At 35.4% G+C, this 21,104-nt stretch overlaps 5 protein-coding genes across 6 annotated transcripts; 2 read left to right on the forward strand and 3 right to left on the reverse strand.

Moving 5' to 3' along the window:
- Positions 1-2,182: 2,182 nt before the first annotated feature.
- Positions 2,183-3,059, reverse strand: LOC106650452. Its single transcript, XM_014368441.2, has 2 exons — positions 2,536-3,059; positions 2,183-2,438 (listed from the first exon to the last, which is right to left on the reverse strand). The coding sequence occupies exons 1-2, from the start codon at positions 2,936-2,938 to the stop codon at positions 2,332-2,334; spliced, it is 510 nt and encodes a 169-aa protein (XP_014223927.1). The 5' UTR covers positions 2,939-3,059; the 3' UTR covers positions 2,183-2,331.
- Positions 3,060-8,098: 5,039 nt separating this feature from the next.
- LOC106650437 (prefoldin subunit 3-like) lies at positions 8,099-9,249 on the forward strand. Its single transcript, XM_014368426.2, has 2 exons — positions 8,099-8,252; positions 8,598-9,249. Exons 1-2 carry the CDS (start codon positions 8,157-8,159, stop codon positions 9,087-9,089), a joined length of 588 nt encoding a protein of 195 aa, XP_014223912.1. The 5' UTR covers positions 8,099-8,156; the 3' UTR covers positions 9,090-9,249.
- Positions 9,250-9,459: 210 nt separating this feature from the next.
- Positions 9,460-11,306, reverse strand: LOC106650561 (c-Myc-binding protein homolog). Its single transcript, XM_014368647.2, has 3 exons — positions 10,517-11,306; positions 10,267-10,388; positions 9,460-10,152 (listed from the first exon to the last, which is right to left on the reverse strand). Exons 1-3 carry the CDS (start codon positions 10,541-10,543, stop codon positions 9,987-9,989), a joined length of 315 nt encoding a protein of 104 aa, XP_014224133.1. The 5' UTR covers positions 10,544-11,306; the 3' UTR covers positions 9,460-9,986.
- Positions 11,307-12,071: 765 nt separating this feature from the next.
- LOC106650239 (protein SON) lies at positions 12,072-18,428 on the forward strand. 2 transcript variants are annotated; one of them, XM_014368161.2, is made up of 14 exons: positions 12,073-12,940; positions 13,024-13,179; positions 13,278-13,433; positions 13,510-13,857; positions 13,929-14,082; positions 14,163-14,314; positions 14,392-14,534; positions 14,606-14,714; positions 14,810-15,351; positions 15,422-15,532; positions 15,611-15,724; positions 17,583-17,817; positions 17,884-17,999; positions 18,071-18,428. In XM_014368161.2, exons 1-14 carry the CDS (start codon positions 12,514-12,516, stop codon positions 18,191-18,193), a joined length of 2,886 nt encoding a protein of 961 aa, XP_014223647.1. In that variant the 5' UTR covers positions 12,073-12,513; the 3' UTR covers positions 18,194-18,428. The 2 variants fall into 2 exon arrangements, with proteins under 2 accessions (XP_023317481.1, XP_014223647.1); XM_023461713.1 differs by lacking the exons at positions 17,884-17,999; positions 18,071-18,428 and adding an exon at positions 17,334-17,419 and having other exon boundaries at positions 12,072-12,940; positions 17,583-17,706.
- On the reverse strand, positions 18,425-20,973 carry LOC106650560 (NADH-ubiquinone oxidoreductase 75 kDa subunit, mitochondrial). The gene has a single exon (XM_014368646.2). The coding sequence runs from the start codon at positions 20,723-20,725 to the stop codon at positions 18,536-18,538; it is 2,190 nt and encodes a 729-aa protein (XP_014224132.1). The 5' UTR covers positions 20,726-20,973; the 3' UTR covers positions 18,425-18,535.
- Positions 20,974-21,104: the final 131 nt, after the last annotated feature.

A 21,104-nucleotide genomic window follows, 5' to 3' on the forward strand; every position in this document is an offset into this window, starting at 1 on the left:
AGATCGTGTCCCGCACATAATGTGTTTTTCAAAATAATACAGGCACCCCATGAGAAAAAATATATCTGTTCCATTGCCTTCCACCGCACGCACGCACGCAAAGACCTGCGGACAATAGGTATGGAACTTCGAGGATTCACAATAATGTGCCTATGTGTGTGTGCGTATAATGTGTGTGCTACACACAGACGGAAACCACATGTGTCGCCGGTGGGCTAATGTAAACCTTCCAACATTTTTCCCCTGACTCCGCTTTCAAACATTTCGATCGATTTACATGTCATAAACGAGCATTTCTGTATCGGAAGAAAATCAATCGGTGAAGTAAACTCGTGGCCCTTCCTAAGACAAAGCTATACAATTGGAATGGTATATTAATTACTTCAAGATTGAGATGCCTCATTATAAGCTCGTTAACGGATTGATGTTTCAAAACGCACAATTACGGGCGTCTAACCGCACCGAACAAATCGACGCCCATTGCGTTACGCGCGTTGCACATTACGCACAACTGATTATTCGTGCGTGCGGCGCGCGACACGAGTGACATGGAGAAATCATCTCGAGAGTGAAATTAAAATTGTTTGGAAAAACAATCCCGGCGCGTACGAAGCCGTATGATACGCTCTTCAGGATTTATCAAAAATTTTTATCTCAAACGTATATACGAACACGAATGTCGTACATCCCGCCATCGTAACCCTGAATTTTTGATAAAGTAAAAAAGTAGGTATGTAAGATTCGTAATGAGGCGAAGGAAAAATCATCCCAGATATCGAAATTATAATGAGCACGCTGCGCTATCGCAACGAGTAAAATATAATATTAATAGCGAGTACTGTGTATACGCGGGTATTTCCCACAAGAGTCTCTACGCGGACGAGTCACCCTAATCTTGCAAGCAGTGCACATTTCGAGCCGTCGTTGTCCAAGTCCAACTACAGAGACTGCATCGGAGCTCTCGCTCCCAAGCATATATACCCCCATGATTTTAAATCGAGCAGTCGCTCGTGAAGCGAAAGATGCCTGTATGTCGCCTATGCGACTTTCGAGCGATGCATTATATTATAATGGCACTCAATTATATAATAATATTGCGAGTGAGGAGGACAATATGCCATATGATTGGGCTAATTATTTTTTTTTTTTTTTTTTTTACGTACATTGTATAGGAAGTACGAATGTAACAATGCGTGTCTGGACGTTTGTCCGTATTATACATGCATAAACACGTACTGCACTCGGAGTGCATATGAGCGATTGTCCAACTTTTCGTTTTTATTGGCCGTGACGCGTTCTCAGCCTGAGCTATGCGCGCACGGGCATCAGCAGGAGCAACGAGAAAAGAGACACGAAAGGAACGTGATTATCGTGAAACGAGAGTCGGGAGGAGCGCAGCAGCTATAATGGCAGATAAAAATATATCTATCGTAATGTATAGAGCGAGGCTTTTTTGTTGTGCTATAGAGTTTACGTTAGATAAACGATAATCGTTTTATGCATATTACGTATCTATTTGTTATCGTTTTGACATTTATACTCTGGCATGTGGGACGTTTGAAAAGGAAAAAAAAATAGATTGGGTTACGCCGCGCTGAGGCTGAGCCATGTGTGGGCTCCGAAGATATCAAATGTATGTATCGACGTCATTAGTGCACGCGTAATTGCTTCTTTATGAAATAATTTGAATTTTGTCATCCCTTTTCGGCTTAGCGTGAAAATCTATTTAACGATCGATCTAAAATTAATAGTATGTTTTGTTTCGGTTGTACAGAATACGTAATTATCGCAAGCGCACATCGATGACTCGACTGCAGCAGCTACGATTCGTCGAAACGAACTTAATCAGTGAGATAAACGTTTGGAAAATCATACTCAAAAATAAAAAAATACCGCAACAGTAAGAAATATATCGACCGACGAGACATGCAAAACACGCTGATTTCGGTCTCGGTTATAACTTCTAAGCGGCTTCCTTTTTTTGTGCGAATTCACTTAAACATTGAAGCTTTTTCTATAATTAAACGTGTAACGACTAGATAAAAAAGAGAATTATTTTAAAAAATGGGCCTACAGGTTCTCACTAATCCTGAAGTTATAGCAATCTGTTCGAACGCTGAAATAGTACAATAATATAGTTATAAAATATATTAAAAAGTTTATTCTGTACAGCGTTTAAAATGATAATTTCAATGCAATATGTCTGATAGTTAAATATCAATTTTGAAAAACTTGAGATTTATTTTTTACAGATCGGCCATTTTAGAAATTATTATTTACATATAATACACAAACTGTCCTGTGTCATTTTAATGAATTCTCTAATTATAACTAACTGGTTTGTTTATCAAGTTCCAATGCAGCATACTGTTCTTCGTCAACTTCAGATAACATAAATTCTCCGTTAGACCTCTTAAAAAGTACTCTTCTTATTCCTTCTGAAAATTTCAATGAAACCATTAGTTGAAATAATTACATAAGATAATAAAAAAGTACTATCGTTAAGAATGAGTTCATCTACTCGAATTAACATACCTGAAGATGGTTCGTCAGCTAGAATCACCTGTGCTTCAATTTGATTATCATTTTCACCTTCGTCACCTTGAATCACCTGCGGAGTCACAATCTCATAGACACCCATTCCACCTACGACTTTATGATCTTCATTGTCAGGTGTCAACATGGTTTCTGACTTTTCTTTCTCCTGCTTCGTAATTGTTACAACGTGTAACAGTGGTTCACCGTCTGGTCCTAGAGTAACTATCATTGTACGACCATCTTCGCGTTTTTTACTGACTCGGTACACCACACCATCGTAGCCAGTAATCGTTACCCATTCAATGGGGTTTTCAAAGTTGAAATTGGATATAAATTCAGCATAAGCACCGGTGTTCTTTTCTCGCGTACTTTTCAAACAATTCGCATCTTCGTTGACCATGGTTCTTTTACTAACGAACGAACACAAAATCGATTAAAATTTGGAATAATTGTTTGTTTTTTTTTAACAAGAATCACTAGTCGCTACAGTCGATTCGGTCTTTCTTTCCTGTTTACACAGCAACGCGTGTAACAACTATACTGATTCAGCAATTCAGAGCAATATATCGACATGTCACGTGCGTGTGAATTTCGCAGCAGAAGAGAAAGGACAGATTCTTGGCCCTGACGAGCGCCGACGAATGACAGCGCGCCAAAGATTCTACCTCGGAGGCGTTTACGCAGACCTACGATTATTGCGCTCGGCTGCTCTTATTTCATGGATTAACTCGTTGCACTAACCCAACGCGCATAAAGAAGTTTCACTTCGAAAGTACTTCGAATTCACCGACTTTCGTTATCGTTTTCTGACAAAAATGAGCGAATCAAGAATACACCGCGGATTACTTTTAAACTATGCTTTAAAGAGTGTTTCTTGGCGCGTAGACAAGACGCGAAAAACATTTGATCTCTATGAGTTATTATAGGAACATCAATATTTTAAAAATTAATATTAACTTTGGTTTATGACCAAAGCCTCCGCTGTGCCCTCAGCATTATTATAAACTAGGCATCGTGCGTTTGGGTTTTGATTATTCAAAGTAACAAGTTATAAACATTTTGAAGTAAAGATAGATGCGACAATCACTTCGATGGCCGGCAGTCCCATATTCCGAGACCTCTGAAAAAGTCTCAACTTCTTTACCCGAGCTTTCACTGCTCATATAATCATTGAAGGTCTTTGTTTACGCCTCGTTGTCGATCGCAAAATCTAAGAGATTCGACGACGCGATGAAAGAGGATCCACCAGAATCATCCTCCGCTGCAGAATAAGAGGTAGTATTGTATAAAATTCATTCAGCTTTCATTCAAACTCATGTCAACTGTTTATTGAATAGTCAATTACATTGACTTATCATCCCCGGTTTTACAATAAGCACATTTTAACAAACTAATTACTAACATTTTCAAATGATGCAAGTTTTTAATAGTGTTAATATTTTGCCCTTGAATCCAGTGGAATCAACATATGCAAAAAGCCAATTGAAAATAAAAAATATATATTAACAGCTAGAAATACATGGACCGACATAAGACAAGTAAAACATGCAGATTTTGGTCTCGGTCATAAAAGTTTCTGAGCAGCTCCCTTTTTTGTATTTATTCACTTAAACATTGAAATTTTTTATGAGCTTGCATCACGCCATATTTTAAGAGAGCGAATGATCTTGACAATCAGCTTATCGAAATCATCGCAAGTCTAGTTGATACAAGTCTAGTGATTACATACATAACATACATAACATATTATGCGTGAGGAAAATACGTTAGAATTGTATACGATAGAGTTTCACAAAAGCACGGCCTGTTTATATTTTCCGGCGATAAGTTTACATAACTACAACGATAAATTGTTCACGAGCCAAGAGCAAATCTCCACTGTGTCGAGATAAAATTGGAGAAAAAATACAGAGAGACGACGAAAGTAAAATAGACGCGATGATTCGCGCTTACAGAATTAACTAGCGTATGATAATTTTCGTGTCGCGTGTATTAGTGTATAATATACTCGAGCGTCGGGAGTAAAAGCTCACGATGTGCCACTGTATTTTATATTGTATACGAGCGCGCGCGACTCAACGTTGTAAAGCGATAAACGAGCCCGATGACACATTATTTGCGCGCGCCTACGTTTTCTTGCCTTTTTTTTTCACTTATACTTTCTTTCTCTTACAGCTGCGCTGTCCGGCGTATAATGTAAGAGAATCGTCGGCGCGCGTATAGAAATGACGAACGAGCTTCGTCGTCGCTGGGATAAGCGTAATAGGAACTCGCGCGTGCAGCGTAGTAGCTCTCGGAAACGCAAATGTTAAGTATGCATACCCCCCCCCCCTTGCGTATATCATGTATTAAAACTGCGATGAGGCACACGTCGATGGGTAAGAGAGAAGTGCACCGTGCTGATGTTCAGAAACTGATGCGCGATTAAAAAATAGGAATAAACAAATAAAGTGAAGAAGTCGTTACGAAGCAACTTTATGGCTCGACGAAACTTTTGACTCGTCGTCGGAATTTACAAACACGTAGAGACGTGAATGTATAAAATCGTATAAAAAAAGAATCTGAACAAGCGTGAACGGTATATGTTTAGAAAGTAGAAGAAAGGAACTTGCGACAAGGTTTACGTAGGCTTTTTTTGTCGACCAAGGCAAATATATAACGACGAAACTCACTTCCCCGAGTTATTTAATGTTCCGTACGCGAACTGCGCCTCACAATGAAAACGAAATGATCCGCCGAATATAATAGAAATAATTAGAAATCGACCTGTTGCCGCTTATTCATATGCAAATTTTGCGCGCGTGTCTCGTGTCTCCTCTAAGAAGGTACATTATATACACTTTGAATAAAAAAAATATATAGCCTGTACGCGATCTAAATCGAATTTTCCATTGATTCCATGATAATGAGATATCCCATTGTCCAAGAGGCGCAAACACAAATATACACGCCGTATGACTCTAAGTTAATTGCATTCATCGAATAAGTATACAAAAATAGTCGATCGTCGAATAGATCAACGTATCAAGCGGCGGTATATACGTGTACACGTAATTAAAAGTTGAGCGCCTTCAAAGAAACAATGACAGCTCTTTTCCTTCGTTTTTCTATTGGCCTCGTCGAGCCTTTATCAATCGCGCACGCAAACAGTCCGAGTTTTTATTTGTATATCTCAATCGATTAGATTGTAAAAATTACAGAGTCTAATCGCGGGAACAATGATCGAGAGCCGATACGGAGTGGGCGATTATATCCGAAATTACTGTAAGGCTGCACGGATGTGATCCACTCGAGCCCTCTTGACAATATACCTATATAAATTCGTGCGCGATACAGCGAGAGCCCGACAAACATCCTCAAATCGCGACTCTAGATTTTCGTTGCTTTATAGCATTTCCCCCAAAAGCCGACAAAAAGATAAACACGCGGTGGATCGCTTCCAGTGTGTAAACCAAAAATAACACCTTAAATGTGCCTATGCGTGGCTCGCGTTATGTAGCGACAGATTCCGGTGTAGTTTCGAGGGCCAAATAATATTCATTGTATCGTGTATCGCTGCTCAGAAGCTCGAGCAGAGGAAAGCTCGCCCAATAGACAATGTATGCAGAAAAACCCAACTATATTATACCTATGTATCAAGTCGCGCGCGTTTATTAAGCGGCTCGCAAGTAATAGCCGTTTCCGCAGGAAATACAGTTGTGTATATGCGTGCGCCGCGCGGTGTGAGCTGCTAACGGGCCGCTTATGATCGTGCACGACTGCACCGTATCAACGGCATGTATATATATGAGCATTAAGCATGTTCCGCGACTACAGCATGACAAGCTTAATTAAGCTCCATTCGACGATGCTTCGTGCACTGATGCCGTTTAAAATTTTTCCCTTCGAGAGCTTTCTTATTATTATCCGTCTCGAGATCCTAATTTCAAAGATATTAAACCTACTGAATAATACGTGCACCTAATCGAGAAACAATTAACTTGAAAACCCAGAACTAATACAGTGGATTTGAATTAAAACATAGTATAAGCGCGTGTGTGACGTGTAATCGGTAAGTACAGTGAAGCCTGGTTTGTTGTAGGAAGCTTGCTTAACAAGAATAATAATTAGTTATTAGTTACTTAGGCTACATCCAAAATCTATTAAATGGTAAATTTTAACATTTTTCTCCGAAATTTTGATAACTTGCGCGTGTTACTTTGGAATTGACCGCGAACCAAGTAGTGTGAAAACGAATTGACAAGCCAGCATCTTTACATTATACTTTTACGAATCTAACAGATAAACAGAAATAGAACACATTTGCAGGCTTCACTTAAAATTATGATAAAATAAAGAAATCATTGTTTACTTCTGCAAATAGCAACATTTTAAAAAGATGAAATTATACCGACGATGTTTTAATCATCAAAAAAAATCTACTATTTCATCCAAGTTTTATAGATTCAATTAAATTTAAACAAGCTTTGATGAAAGAATGTGTATTAATAGCAAATCCAACAAAATTAAAAAAAAAGAATGCAAAAAAGTATAGAACTCAAACGTAAAAATACAAAGAATTCAACTATCATCAAACTGGCTAATTGCGATTCGGAGTACTCCAATATAGAAACAAATTTTTTGCTATCAACAGACACGTTGTAACGAGTTACACCTAAAATATCATTTTTTTTTAAATAAAAACAGATTTGAAGAGAAACACAAAATATTATTGACGGGACTGAAGTCTTTTTATTTACTGTAACTGTTTATGCGCAGTAATAATTTCACGATTTTATTAGACAATAAAATAACTCAATGAATGAATTTTATAAAAATATTCAAGATTAGTAGTGATTTAATGAATCCATTCTTTACTTTTTTATGCTCCAAATACATTTATGCGAATAGTGCAATTTTTAGAGAAACTGAAAATTAATATCAATGAAATCAAAATTAGCAGCTTTTTCTTGTAAGGCGTATAATTATTTTTAACCGAATGTAAAACTAGTATATTATGTGAAGACAGTTTTTTCGAAAAAAAATCGACCATAAGAAAAATTCCGGAGTTCACAGTCATTGAACTTCTTCTTGACGTTGCATATGAATTAGGTATCGTTTTAAGTGGCAAAGATGCGGGCAAGAATCTATAATAAGGGACCTTACTTAACTGCTAGAAACGAATTCAAGTGTCAATCCATCAATGTACTTAGCCGCAACGACAGCTTCTGCCTTATAATCTACGATTCGATTATAAATGGAAGCGATCGATGTTGTTCAAGACATTTTCACGATGCAACTTTGTTTTGAGAAAGTCCCGTGTCAATCGAAGTTTTTAATATAAAAAATCAGTAATAAGAATCGACGACTGTCAAAATTGTCAAATTGTTCAAAAATTAAGAAATATCGATACACATTTATTCAGTCTACATAAAGTTACAAAAATAAAATAGAATAGAAAATTCTATAAATAAATGTAATATGGGTGTTTTAAAAATGAACTGTTCTCTGTATGGGGGTGTATCAATATGCAGGCGCCATGAACAACTCACCGAGAATTGATGCAGCAGACGAGCGCGAGATCAGTAACGCGAAAAATAGTTTGAAAGCAGAATCACGATTCAAATCCTTTAATAACAATGAGTGAGTGCGTTAAAGATAAAGCAAACGACAAGAAGGAGCTCGATACCACCGATAAAAAAACTTACGCCGGTATTCCTGAAGCAGAGTTTGTGGTAAATATTTCATTTTTATATTCCAAGCGTTAAGTCACTTCAATGACATAACCTGATTACGGTGTGTACAACTCCATATATTCTCTTCGAGTCTTTTTATTGTACTTATAAAATTATAAAATCAATGGTTCTTTTCACTGAAATTATTCAGTACCTCACTTTTATTATTAAAAAATCCCTACAATATATATTGGAGTTTGCATATCGATCAGTAACAAAATTAATCCATTTACCATGTCCATATATGGTTATGAAAATGATACAATTCTAAAATAAAATTTAAAAAAAAGTTAGTAATGCCATTTTTCGTGAATATTACAAATTTCTGTTTTTTTAATTTTCCAGGATGATGTTGACTCTTTTATGGCAAAGCCCGAAAACAATGGGAATGTGGAAATGGTTCTTAGGAAATTAGATGAAGCCCATAGTAAATATAAGTTTATGGAATATAATTTGGTGAACAAGAGAAGGAAGCTCAAAGATCAAATACCTGATCTACAAAACTCATTGAAGATGATCAACAAACTTAAAGTTGAAAAAGAAAATAACAGAGAAATGCAAACACAATTTGTTTTGTCAGAGCAAATTTATGCCAAAGCTGTCATAGCTCCAACTGATAAAGTATGCTTGTGGCTTGGAGCAAATGTCATGCTGGAGTATTCTTTAGATGACGCACATGTATTGTTAACTAATAATATTGAGTCGGCTACAAAAAATCTTGGATATATCGAACACGATTTGGACTTTTTGAGAGATCAGTTTACTACTACTGAAGTGAACATGGCTAGAGTTTACAACTGGGAAGTCAAGAGGAGGAATGCTGGAAAAACAGCATGAAAATATGAAGTAAATTATTTAACAACTTGTCAAGCAAGCTCTGCTACAGTTTAGGCTGATTATTTTGCAATTTTTCTGTATATTGTATGTATGAACTGTTAAAGCACTCTGCTTAGTGAGATAATTTTTTATCAACAATAAATGAATGCAAACAATAAAATATATCTATTTCTCTTTTAAATAATATAATAAATCAATTTCATAGTCTAAATTTCCTTATTTTTATTCATTTTTGTTATTTTTTATGTCTATGTTCATAATATTAATGATGATTATTGATTTCAGCTAGTTATAGAATAAAAGCACAAATCACTGTGCTAGATTCATATTTTTTCATTATTCAGGCGGGTAATAAAAGAGACTTCTGATATCCAAGTAGAAAAGATGCTTTATTTTGTTATGTTTTGGCATAAACATACTGAAATACTTTTCGATGACAAATATACATATATAGAAATATTTATATAAATATAAGCATTTGTAATACCTCTGTTTCTTATCTTCAATACTTGCATATTTAATTACTCATTAAATTTGAATTGAAAAGTTCATTGAACACAAATTTGCACATATAAGATCAATTAAGTAAGATATGAAACTATTAAATTTTTGCTATGAAATTTCATTTTTGAAATTAATGTACTTTTACATTTCAGAAATTTTCAAGTAAATGGTCCTTTATAAAGAAAATGGTGAAAACAATATATTTTTAATTACTGTCAATATCAATTGGTCCTACATTCAACTAAAATGTAGCGATGCAAAAGTTACTTGAATCAATTGTAAACACTACATTGTCATCTTATTAGGCACAGTATACCCCATGAACTTGTCAACTTTCTTATGGCAAATAGGACTAGTATGTCATCACATATTACTTGCCTAATTATTAATTGACTAATTTGGTGAGCTTTGGGGCGAATATTGTGCATCGTGCTTAGATAATTTTAGTTTTAATTCTGCTATTTGCGCTTTGGCATCACACAGCTCTTTCTTTAAACTTTCTACTTCTTGCTTTTCCACTTTAACTGAATCAGAACCCATAAAGTGTCTTCGAAGATACCTAGTACAATGATTAAGGAATAACCATGAAGATAATGTGCATTGATATATTTTCATTAGAATTAATATTTTAGAATATCATAGTATAAGTTTTTTTTATATCAAAAAAGGATACTCTAAAGCATCTTCAGGCCTTTCAGATGATTCATACAGGGATACCAGCACATTGGTTAAGGCATCCATTACACCTGCATGTTCGAGGTACTTCCTGAATTCTTCTCGTTTCACGTCAACGGGCTAAAAGAACATTGATATAAGTCTACGAATTTTTTCATCGGGCAATGAACTCATTATTTGAAAGTAACGCAAACGATACTGCGATCGTGTAGCGTAAATCGCATGCAAAGAAACAAAAATTAACTCACTTTCGTAGATGTACTTGTGTTCGACATTTTAATCGGCAACAATTATATACTAATTTATATATAGTGTGACTCAAGATTCTTCTTTTAAATAAATTAAAGCCGGCTTTTTAGCTCGGATGCGTTAAAGTATGTTTACACGGAACGCGCACACTTTAACTAATGCGGCTATGCGGCTATAGTTTAACCTTGATGATACGTGCGATTAACGCGCTCTAATGAGGTACCGAGTCGATCGAACTTACTCAGGAATTTCGGGAGGTGATACTATATCATGACTCGGATAGGAAAACGTGTCCCCGCACCTATCACGCACCTCAGCCTCACACAAGCCACAAGAAGAAACAAGCGATTGAGCGACAGAGAGAGATAGAAAGCTAAAGAGAGAGAGAGAGAGGAAAAGCTTAATACAGGGAGAGCGCGATTTGTGTGCAAACTGTAGTTTCCCACTACCAATATATCTCTTTGTCTTTACCGCGTAAATATTATAGCAGACGTGATCGTAATTTTTAATTTTGAGATCGCGGACTGATTCAATTTCGACGTCGAACACACAAATAACAGACGTTGATACAGACTCGCTGCTGTATATTACAACAAAAAACGAGCTGATCGAGGCAGTTTCAGCTTTATAGAGTGGATCGGATTGATTTGCGACGGATTCGGATACTAAGAAGGACGATGTGTGTTTTGATAATACAAGCAAGATTACTACTTATATATGCAAACGGTGTGGGATAATTATATCCACCGCGTTCGCGACGCCCGGCACACCCCGCGACCATAATATTCGCATCTTTTTGTATAATCAAGTTGGTAAGGCGTGATATCGTTATTATCGATAAGGAACGGCGGTCTTTTTTAAATTTTAGAACATCAAGAGTAGATTCCTATTAGCCATAACTGTCAAAATCAATTTTTGTATTTTTCTCGTACATTGCTGATACGGCGACAATGATCAAAATGCTCCATATAAATCAATATTTAACCGAAAATGTCAATGTGTTTACTTAAATTGAAATCATATTTCACATATTTTTACAAAATTATTGTACAAGGTTCTCAGTATCCTTATTTTCTTTACTAATCTTGGAATCTCATATTATTATGGTTACATTGGTCATAAGAACTGCTGCTTGCTGCAGACACTAGGTGTTTCGTTTACGTTCTTGAATCATTGCGCGCTCTACGATATGTCAAAATTTTTGTTTACAAACTTTTTTCTAGGTTAAGAATAGTAGAATTACATTACATTGACTATTTCAAAATGAAAACGTTTAACTTAAAATAGTGTTTAAACTTCCGGATGATTTTTAAAAATATTTAAAGTTATTTTTATAAAATTATTATTATATTTTATTTTTAATAAATAACGTAATCTAGATTCAATTTCAAATCAAGTTTTGTATACGAAGTGCTCTGGAGCTTTTGTATACTGGGTGCTTTTAAATTTTTAAAATAATAGTTCATTTTTTACAAATTTCGAGATTTTTTTTCCAAAATTAAAATTCTTACACCCTTATTCAAAAAGTCTTAAATATTCTGAGAAAGTTCTTCTTTAATTTACTCGAAGCACTTTTTGTCTATAAAATGGAATTCTAAGTTTTTTTTCATGAACTTTTTTTTATAATTTTACTGCAAAACGCAAATGCAACTTGGCGTGGAACCAGTGCAATAAGTACTTGCCAGATGGAGCGCAAGGCGCACTTTCGACAGCCCACAGGTCACTTTCTGACTCCGCAGTCCGCAGTTCGCACGTGAAATCCGATCCCCTAGACAAGCTCATCGTGTGCTGGTCTTGCGTCGCGAATAGTAGTTTATTTCACTATGATAGTGATAATTATATGTTAATTATTCGTGAACTTGACTCGAAGATTTTGTACCTCTTGTGGGTGTTCTGAGTCTTTGAACTCAGGTAGGGTAACACGAAAACACAACCGCGTTAGTTTAGTGCTCGTTTACTTCGTCGCGTTGACAGTGAGAACATTAGCCCATCAATTATGGGCGATTTGTTCGACCTCGCGGGTCTTATAACAAGAGTAGGTGTAGACGCGGTGAAGATCAAACCTGAGCCGGGTCTACCCGAAAAATCATCTAACGAGATTCTAACCGAATTGTTTAGCACGTTTGATGGAGTTGATGTCAACACGAGCAGCAGTAGTAGCAGCAGCGACGAGGATGACAACGACGACGATAACAACAAGAAGGACGACGCCGGAGCCGAAGCTGATGCTGATGATGCTGAAAAAGTTAATGGCAACGACGATGATAAAGACGTTGACGATAAAAAACGAAAAAGAAAAGATAGTCTCAGCAGTACTGGTAAAAAGAAGAAGAAGAAGAAGAAACATAAACACAAGCATGATGACAAGGATAAAGAGAAAAAGCACAAACATAAAAAAAAATCAAAGGATGACGATGATAATAGTAGGCGTTTTGAAATAAAATTTTAATTAGAATCATTTATCTTAGTAGCTGTGTACTTATAGTTTGTTAATTTTTTTCACTAGGCCCCAAAAAGAGTAAGAAAAAAAAGAAATCTAAACACAAGAGTGAATCAGACCTTTTGTCTGATTCCGGAGAACCAAAGATCAAAAAAATAAAAGTAGAAAAAGATGCAGACACAGAAAAAAAGAGTAGACATAAAAAAAGTCACTCAAAAAAAGGTAACATTTGCAGTCAACTTTTTCATTGCGAGATATCTATTTATTTTAACACTTATTCTGTAACTGATGAATATTTTTTCTTTTTTCAAAACCAAAAGATATTGAACCTATTAAAATCAAAGAAGAAAAAAAGGATCCAAAAGAGGATGAAACGAATGTTGAAAGGCAAGAGGAAATTGTTTCATCACCTTTTTCTGCTATACCTAAAAAATTAACTGAAGATTCTGAAGCACCAGAAGTACCTAAACTACTTGGTTGGTATATAAATTAAAAATGTATTCATGTATATGATGAACAATATTTTAATTCCATAAATTATTATTTATACAGAAAAAACATCAACGAAGCCTACTATTATGAAAATCATGATAAAAGATCTCAAGAACAGCGAAGTGTTCAATAATACAGTAAAAAAAGTTGAGGAAGAAAAAAAAGAAAAAGCCGACAAACTAGAAGAAGGCGAAATCACAGATAGTGATGATGAAGATAAAAATAACATGCGTACTCCATCACTAAGTCCTAGTCCTGTATCTCATAGAAGATATTCACGAAGTCCTCGAAGACAAAGCAGAACTCGTGATCTTCGTAATTTATTAAAAGAAAAAGAAAAGATAAAACGGATCAGTAGTCATAGATCTAGATCAAGAAATGGAGATCGACATGCCAGATCACGTAGTCGTAAGAATATTACTTTTTTTAAATATTCATATGAAAAAAATTCAATTTTCATTTCTCATTGTTTTTTGTAGCTATTAGAAGTCGATACGGTCGAGGTCGGAGTAGAGATCGACGAAACAGTTTCAGAAATGATTCAGATAGATATGTTAGAGATCGAGATAACAAATTCAGTCATAGCGAGGACAGAAGTAAACCTAGAGGAAGAAGTAGAAGCAGAGAAAGAAAGTATGTTTGAGTTTATTTTCATAAATCAATTCTTCCAAAAAAAAAATTGTTAAATTCACCTATTTGTGTATAATTTTTAGAGAGAGAATTGAAATTGATAAAAAGAAGCTTTTAGAAATAGCCAGACGCAATGCTATTAATATGATTAAAAAAGGAAAGCTATCTTTGCCTCAACAAGATAAAGCAATTGCTGCCATAAAATCTGGAGGAAAAACTGTTGAGGAATTGACAGGTACACTAGTCAAAACAAAAACATACATTTTTTCAAAGTTGAAAATTAATTGAACATATTCATTCATTTAAATGCAGATTACTGTAAAACGCTTTCAAAATCAGAAGCTCTGGGAGAACTTTCGAGTATATCTTCAGGCGATGAGAGCGGTGATGATAAAGGTTTCCAACATCCATTTTTATTAAAAGATAAACCTAGTTCTATTATAATGAATATTCGGGTAAATACATATTTCAAAATTAATTTAATTTGAGAAAAAAACCATTTCAATTATTCTTTCATTAACTTCAGGACTCAAAGCAACTACCAACAAAAACAATGCTAGAAAAATCGACTGAAGCGCAAACACAATTACGATTGCAATACCCTGTGTCCAGTGGTCAACAACACAGAAAAAATGGTAATATTTAATGCTTAATGATAAATATGTATTGAAAAGAAAACATATTTGTAATGTATTAATCTGATTATTATTACTTTTACAATAAATTTTAGAAAAAGAGTGGGTACCAGTACCAACCAAACCGAAAAATTCTAAACAAAAAAAGCCGGAACCAAAAAAAATGTTTATTCCTGCAAAAGAAGTGCTACACAATAAACCTTTACCTTTGGTTGTACCTCCAATGTCTGAACAAATCACTGCTCAACAAATGCAACAAGCTTCTGCCGCTGCTGCAGCTATAAATGCAGAAGTGGGTTCCTTTGACCCAAATACTCAGAATCCTTATTTACATTACAATGCTATGGTACCTGTTCCGTATGATCCTATGGCGGCTCAAGCTGCTATGTACAATCAACCTGTACCACAACCACCTATGTATGACTCTTCGATTGCTCAACAAATGGTGCCTCCAATGCCTATAGCTGCAGTTGATCCAAATGTTAATTCAGCTTATGTTGCTGGTGGAGAAGCATATGCCCAAGCTCAATGTGCACAAACACAGTATGCCTCAGACAAAGACCACCCAGTCACAGAAGTACCAAATACTGAATCACAAGAACATAATACTTCTATCTTTCCTGAGCCCCCAGCAGAAGTAAGTCGTAGCTTTTCATTTATTCATTTTAAATAAATTTAAAAATTGTATTAAACATTTTTATTTATAGCCTCTTGATATCAGTGCTATTGTTTCACAACGACTCGCAGCTATGCGAAAATTATCAGAAAATCCCAATGACTCTCAAGCATTAAAAGAAATGTATCAAGCGCAAAATGGGGTAATATATACCATTCTCATACATAACATAGCAACTTTAACAATTAAAAATGTAAACCTAAAATTAATATTTTTGTAGATGCAAACTTGGGTAGAAAGTAAGCAAATTCCTGGTCAATTTACTGGGAGTACCGGCGTTAAAGTTCTTACACAAGCTGAACTTAATTCTGGTTACCAAGCTTGGGCTCGCAAGGTATTATCATTTATAAATAAATCGAGGATATACACGGTGAAAACGAGTATTATGACGACGATTTAAGTTTGTAATATTTTGAATATTTTTCAAGACATTACAAATTTTAATTGTTCAAGGATCCATTTACAAAACGAAAGAAAAAAAGTCGGGGACGTGCCAAATTCAGTGCAGTAATTAAAGGTTTTCTATTGGAAAATTTTTAAAGTATTATTGTTATTCAGAGTTATTTAGAGCCTGCCATAAAAATATTTTATAGTCGCAAGAAATTTATTTAGAATTTTTAATTTCTGTACTGAATTTGACACTTTCCCAACTCAGTAACACTGATGTGACCAATTCTAGGAATTCGAAGTTCTTAGGTGCAGTTATTACTATAGAAATAGAAATCCGTACCCCAGCCTAAAACTCAAATTTTTATTAGAATTTTCCGAAACTTAAAGAGAATATTTTTTTAAACGGCTCTATGAGAACCTTAAGAAAATCAAAATAAATGTTCTCATGGGGCCTTTTAGAGAAATATTGAGTAGAAGTTTTATTTTAAAATTTGAATTTTAGGCTGGGATACGGATCTCGTTACGCTGTAAATATATGTAGCAGAGAAATCGATAGTAGGAAAAAAATACTTCACTGGCCATCATTATGACTTCATTGTATTAATGCTGCACCCATGAACTTCGAAATCCCAAAATTGGTCACATGGGCACTTATGAGTTGAGTCTGTAAAAGATTTTCAGGTAGTCTTATCTTATAAACCAAGAATGCTACAGGTTCTGATAGCTTTTTGGTTGAAGAGAAACCAATAATAAAATGAAAATTCTTAGACCAAAAAATCAAATCAAATTTAAAAAAAATGTCAGTTTCATTAGTAAAAGTAGCAAAATTGTGTATATGTACTTGTGTATCAATCATTGGAGACTCTGTTTCGGGGTCTCAGTGACAAGGAAAAACGCGTAAACATGTAAAATTTACCTAGGTACATGACTCAAAGAGTCAACTTCTGAATTTGACTTTTCTAATTATTCAATTAATAAGTACAGAGGTGTATGACACCAAATCTACAGATTAAGTATTCTTTTTAGAATAAAATAGTCAAATGTTTTTTTACGTTTACCAAAAATTACGTTTTTCACCCTTTGCGTTGTGCATCTTGGTAAAATTTGCATATTTACGCGTTTTTTCTTGTCACTGAGACCCCCAAATAGAGTCCCCAATGATTGATACACAAGTGCATATAAAAAAATGTTGCTATTTTTTACTCATGAAACTGCAATTTATTTTAATTTGGTCATATAATGAAACAAAGAATTCATTTTTACATGAGTGAAATCTTCGACCCTGTAGATACAGAAAATCATATTTTAATTGAGTGTAATATTCAATTCTAATATAAATATTAATTGAATATTACATTTAATAAAGTTGATTTTATTTTATAATTACTGCAAAAGTGTAATGATTTGCTTTTATTCAAAACGTTTAAAAAACCAAATTTTGCGACTTGAATATTCGTACATCACAATCCGTAGTCTCCGAGATTTTCAACGAATTAACGGAGTGGTAATTATAATTTTGCAGAAATTAGTATCTACCTGAAAATTTTTTACAGACCCAACTATTTAGTAAAAAAGGAATTCCAACATCAGCTGTCTACAGTTTTCCGTTTGCTCTAATAAAGTATTTACTGAATACATGGTAAGTTATGGACGTCTTCAAAGTCTTCAAAAATATAGTCATCGCAAACATTCCTCATGATCATAACTTTATAAAATAATTATTAAATCATCTTATTTTTAACTATAAATTAATTTCATTTTCATTTTTTTTCTATTTTTTTTATTAATCAAAACCCACGTAGGATCAACTGCAAACTGCTCAACCTGTAGCAGGCGGCATGGGTATGCATCTGCTTCAAAAAATGGGTTGGAGGCCCGGAGAAGGTCTAGGAAAAAATAAAGAAGGTACTCTGGAACCATTGAGCTTAGAGGTAAAATTGGATAAGCGGGGTTTAGTTACGGATCAAGATATTCCACAACAGGCGCGTCCTGGAATCAAAAAGAAAGAAGTCATTCCCAGTTTTAAATCTTTAGAAGGTTTGCCATTGATTTTAATTTCTTAAAAAATAAAAAAATTACTAAAAAAAAATAACTGATCAACAGGTAAACATCCAGTTTCCCTACTTGGAGAATTTTGCTCAAAACGGAAGTACTGTGCTCCTTTATATGAAATTTGTTTTGAGAGTGGCCCAGATCATAAGAAGAACTTCGTATTTAAGGTAGAGTAGTTCTAATCTCATTCTGTCATACTTTTATATAAACTATAATGAAAAATATCTCCATTTTGCAGGTAACAGTTAATGGGGTGGAATACAAACCTGCTGTTGCAAGTCCAAATAAAAAGTTAGCTAAAGCTGAAGCAGCACAAGTTTGCCTGCAATCATTGGGCCTTTTACCAAGCAGTCAAAATTAAATATTTTAGACTGATATTTCTAATAAAAAAAATTGTACATAAGAACAGTATTTGTAAATATGAGTTAGATATAAAATGATATAATTCTGCTAGGAGTATTTTAATTCACTTAATTATTTAATTAAACCCACTGCTCAACCCATACTGCAGCAAAATTAAAATACTCTTAGTGTGCTGTGTGACTTATTTGTCATATAAAATATGGAAAATGAATCAAATACACAACTTAAATTTTTTATTATTACGATCGTTTTATTTATTTCAATATTTACAGTTTATGAATTGCTCTGCTTTAAACCTTATGTACAAAATATCATCATAACAATCAATAAATAACTCAGACTAGACCTGCTTTTGCTTCTGAACAGCTTGTACGCACTTGGCCATAGTTGGAGAAGCCCTGGATATAGCATTAGTCATGAAGAACTGATCTAATGATTTTTGCTTGATATCAATTGGGTCGGGTAAAAATGATCCTTGGGTTGTTTTAGCTAATTCATAAACTTGTTTTAAGAAATTTGAAGGTTCAACTTCGCCGTAATTAACTAAATGTGGAGCTATTTCCGCTATTCTATCCCTAAGTTCATGTAAATCATCGTATGGTAAACGGTGACCTGCAATTTCCGACAAAGCTCGAATGATCTTCCAATCAGGTCGAGCCATACCCGGAGGTGTTATAGCAGCGTTGGTTAATTGAGCTCTGCCTTCCATATTTACGTAAGTTGCGGTTTTTTCAGTATAAGCTGCTCCAGGTAACACAATATCAGCAATTTGTGCACCATTATCACCATGACTTCCAACGTAAATAATACAAGATTCACCAAAATCTTCTTTCTTGATATTTTCATCAGCTCCAAGTAGGAATAAAACACTCGGTTTAGCTTTCTTGACTTCTTCTAGGCTAGCAGCATATCCAACATCCAGAGCAGTAACTTGAGAGGCATTAGTATGCAGAATGTTGAAAACTTTCCAATCTGCATCAGTTTTTACTGTTTTCTCAATGTTCTTGCATAAAGATTGTGTTTCAGCAAGAATCTTATCACCATCTTTACGAGTTAGTACATCTGCTCCTAAAATTATCATTGGTTTTTTTGCATTTTTCAATACTTCACAAAATGGATGAGATCCAGACTTGATTTGTGAAATGATGTCTGGAGACTGACCCAAATTCTCATGATCATATGTTAAATCAAGTTTAGGTCCAATAACAGCAACATTTTGTTCACGGTGTAAATAGCCTTTCCTAATTCTAGTATTAACTAATGGTGCTTCAAATCTTGGATTTGTACCAATTAACAAAATAACATCAGCATGCTCAACATTAGCTATTTTATTATTTAAAAGATAGTTGCTTCTGAGATCTACACCTGCTCCAGATTTGGGAAACTCCTGTTCCGTTGTAAGAAGTTCACTGTCAAGGGTATTGACTAAATCTTTAACAGCAACAAGAACTTCAGCATCTGCCATACAACCAGCAATAGCAGCGCACTTATTTGGTGGTAAATCTTGAAGTGCTCTGGCAGCTGCAACTAAAGCGTCTTCCCATTCGACATTCTGCAATTTTCCATCAATCTTCAACATTGGAGTAATCAATCTTTGTCTTTTAAGACCATCATAAGAAAAACGAGCCTTATCTGCAAGCCATTCTTCGTTGACGTCTTCATTAACTCTTGGGAGTATTCTGAGTACTTCTCCTGTCCTATGAGAAACAACAATGTTACTACCAACAGCATCATGAACATCAATACTGTCAGTTCTATGATTTTCCCAAGGTCTAGCAACAAAAGCGTAAGGTTTGCTAGTCAGTGCACCAACAGGACACAAATCAATAATATTTCCAGAGACCTCAGACATGAATAGTTTTTCAACGTACGTACCAACTTGCATTTCATTACCTCTTCCAGTGGTACCAAGATCATCTACTCCAGCTACTTCTGATGCAAAACGAATGCACCTAGTGCAGTGAATGCATCTAGTCATGACAGTCTTGATTAGAGGTCCAAGATCTTTATCTTCTACGGCTCTCTTACCACTAAAGTTGATGTCAGTAAATCTGCTCCTGTCATTACCAAAAGCCATACTCTGATCTTGCAAATCGCATTCACCACCTTGATCACAAATGGGACAATCAAGAGGATGATTGACAAGCAGAAACTCCATCACACCTTCACGAGCTTTTCTAGTGAGGGCAGAGTTGGTCTTGACCCTCCACCCTTTCATGACTGGCATAGCACAGGCAGCTACAGGCTTGACCTGTTTTTCAATTTCAACCAAACACATTCTGCAATTGCCGGCGATGGCCAGACGTTCGTGATAGCAGAATCTGGGAATTTCGACACCGACCATGGCAGCAGCCTTGAGGACTGTGGTGCCTGGTGGAACCTGTACGGGCTTATCATCGATGAAAAGTTCGATGAGCTCCGGCTGCTGCTGGGGCTGCTGTTGATTAGCGGCCGAGTTGTGAAAACAGACAGCTGACGCGAGACGTCCGTTGGATCGACTTATTGCACGAAATAGTGGTAGACGTAGCATTTTGCACTGATCCTTAGCACTGTTTCTTGTATAATTATAAATCAAAGCTGTTGGGTTACTTGGGACCCGAACGGACGTTCAAATTAGATGGATAAGTGTACGAGGAGCTGTCGTCTCTGCAACCCGCCTCCTCCAAAGGTACAAGTTTCCTTGTTTACAATCGCTTTAACACTATCGGAGTATAAGTTCGTTTTTCGAAAGTTACTTAATAGCTCTACCCTCCATCGTCGGGATTTAGTAGTATATATCGTCAGTGCTGAGCGCACAGTGTAGTCTGTAATACAATCGTCTGTTTCTCTGACCTGACGTCACATTTTGCTGAACAACGCATCATATAACCTCAATTCGCGACTGTCGCGACTCGCGCAATTATTTTTCA

This window comes from Trichogramma pretiosum, unplaced genomic scaffold (genome assembly GCF_000599845.2).
Source record: "Trichogramma pretiosum strain Unisexual culture from Peru unplaced genomic scaffold, Tpre_2.0 scaffold4, whole genome shotgun sequence".
NCBI lineage: Eukaryota > Metazoa > Arthropoda > Insecta > Hymenoptera > Trichogrammatidae > Trichogramma > Trichogramma pretiosum.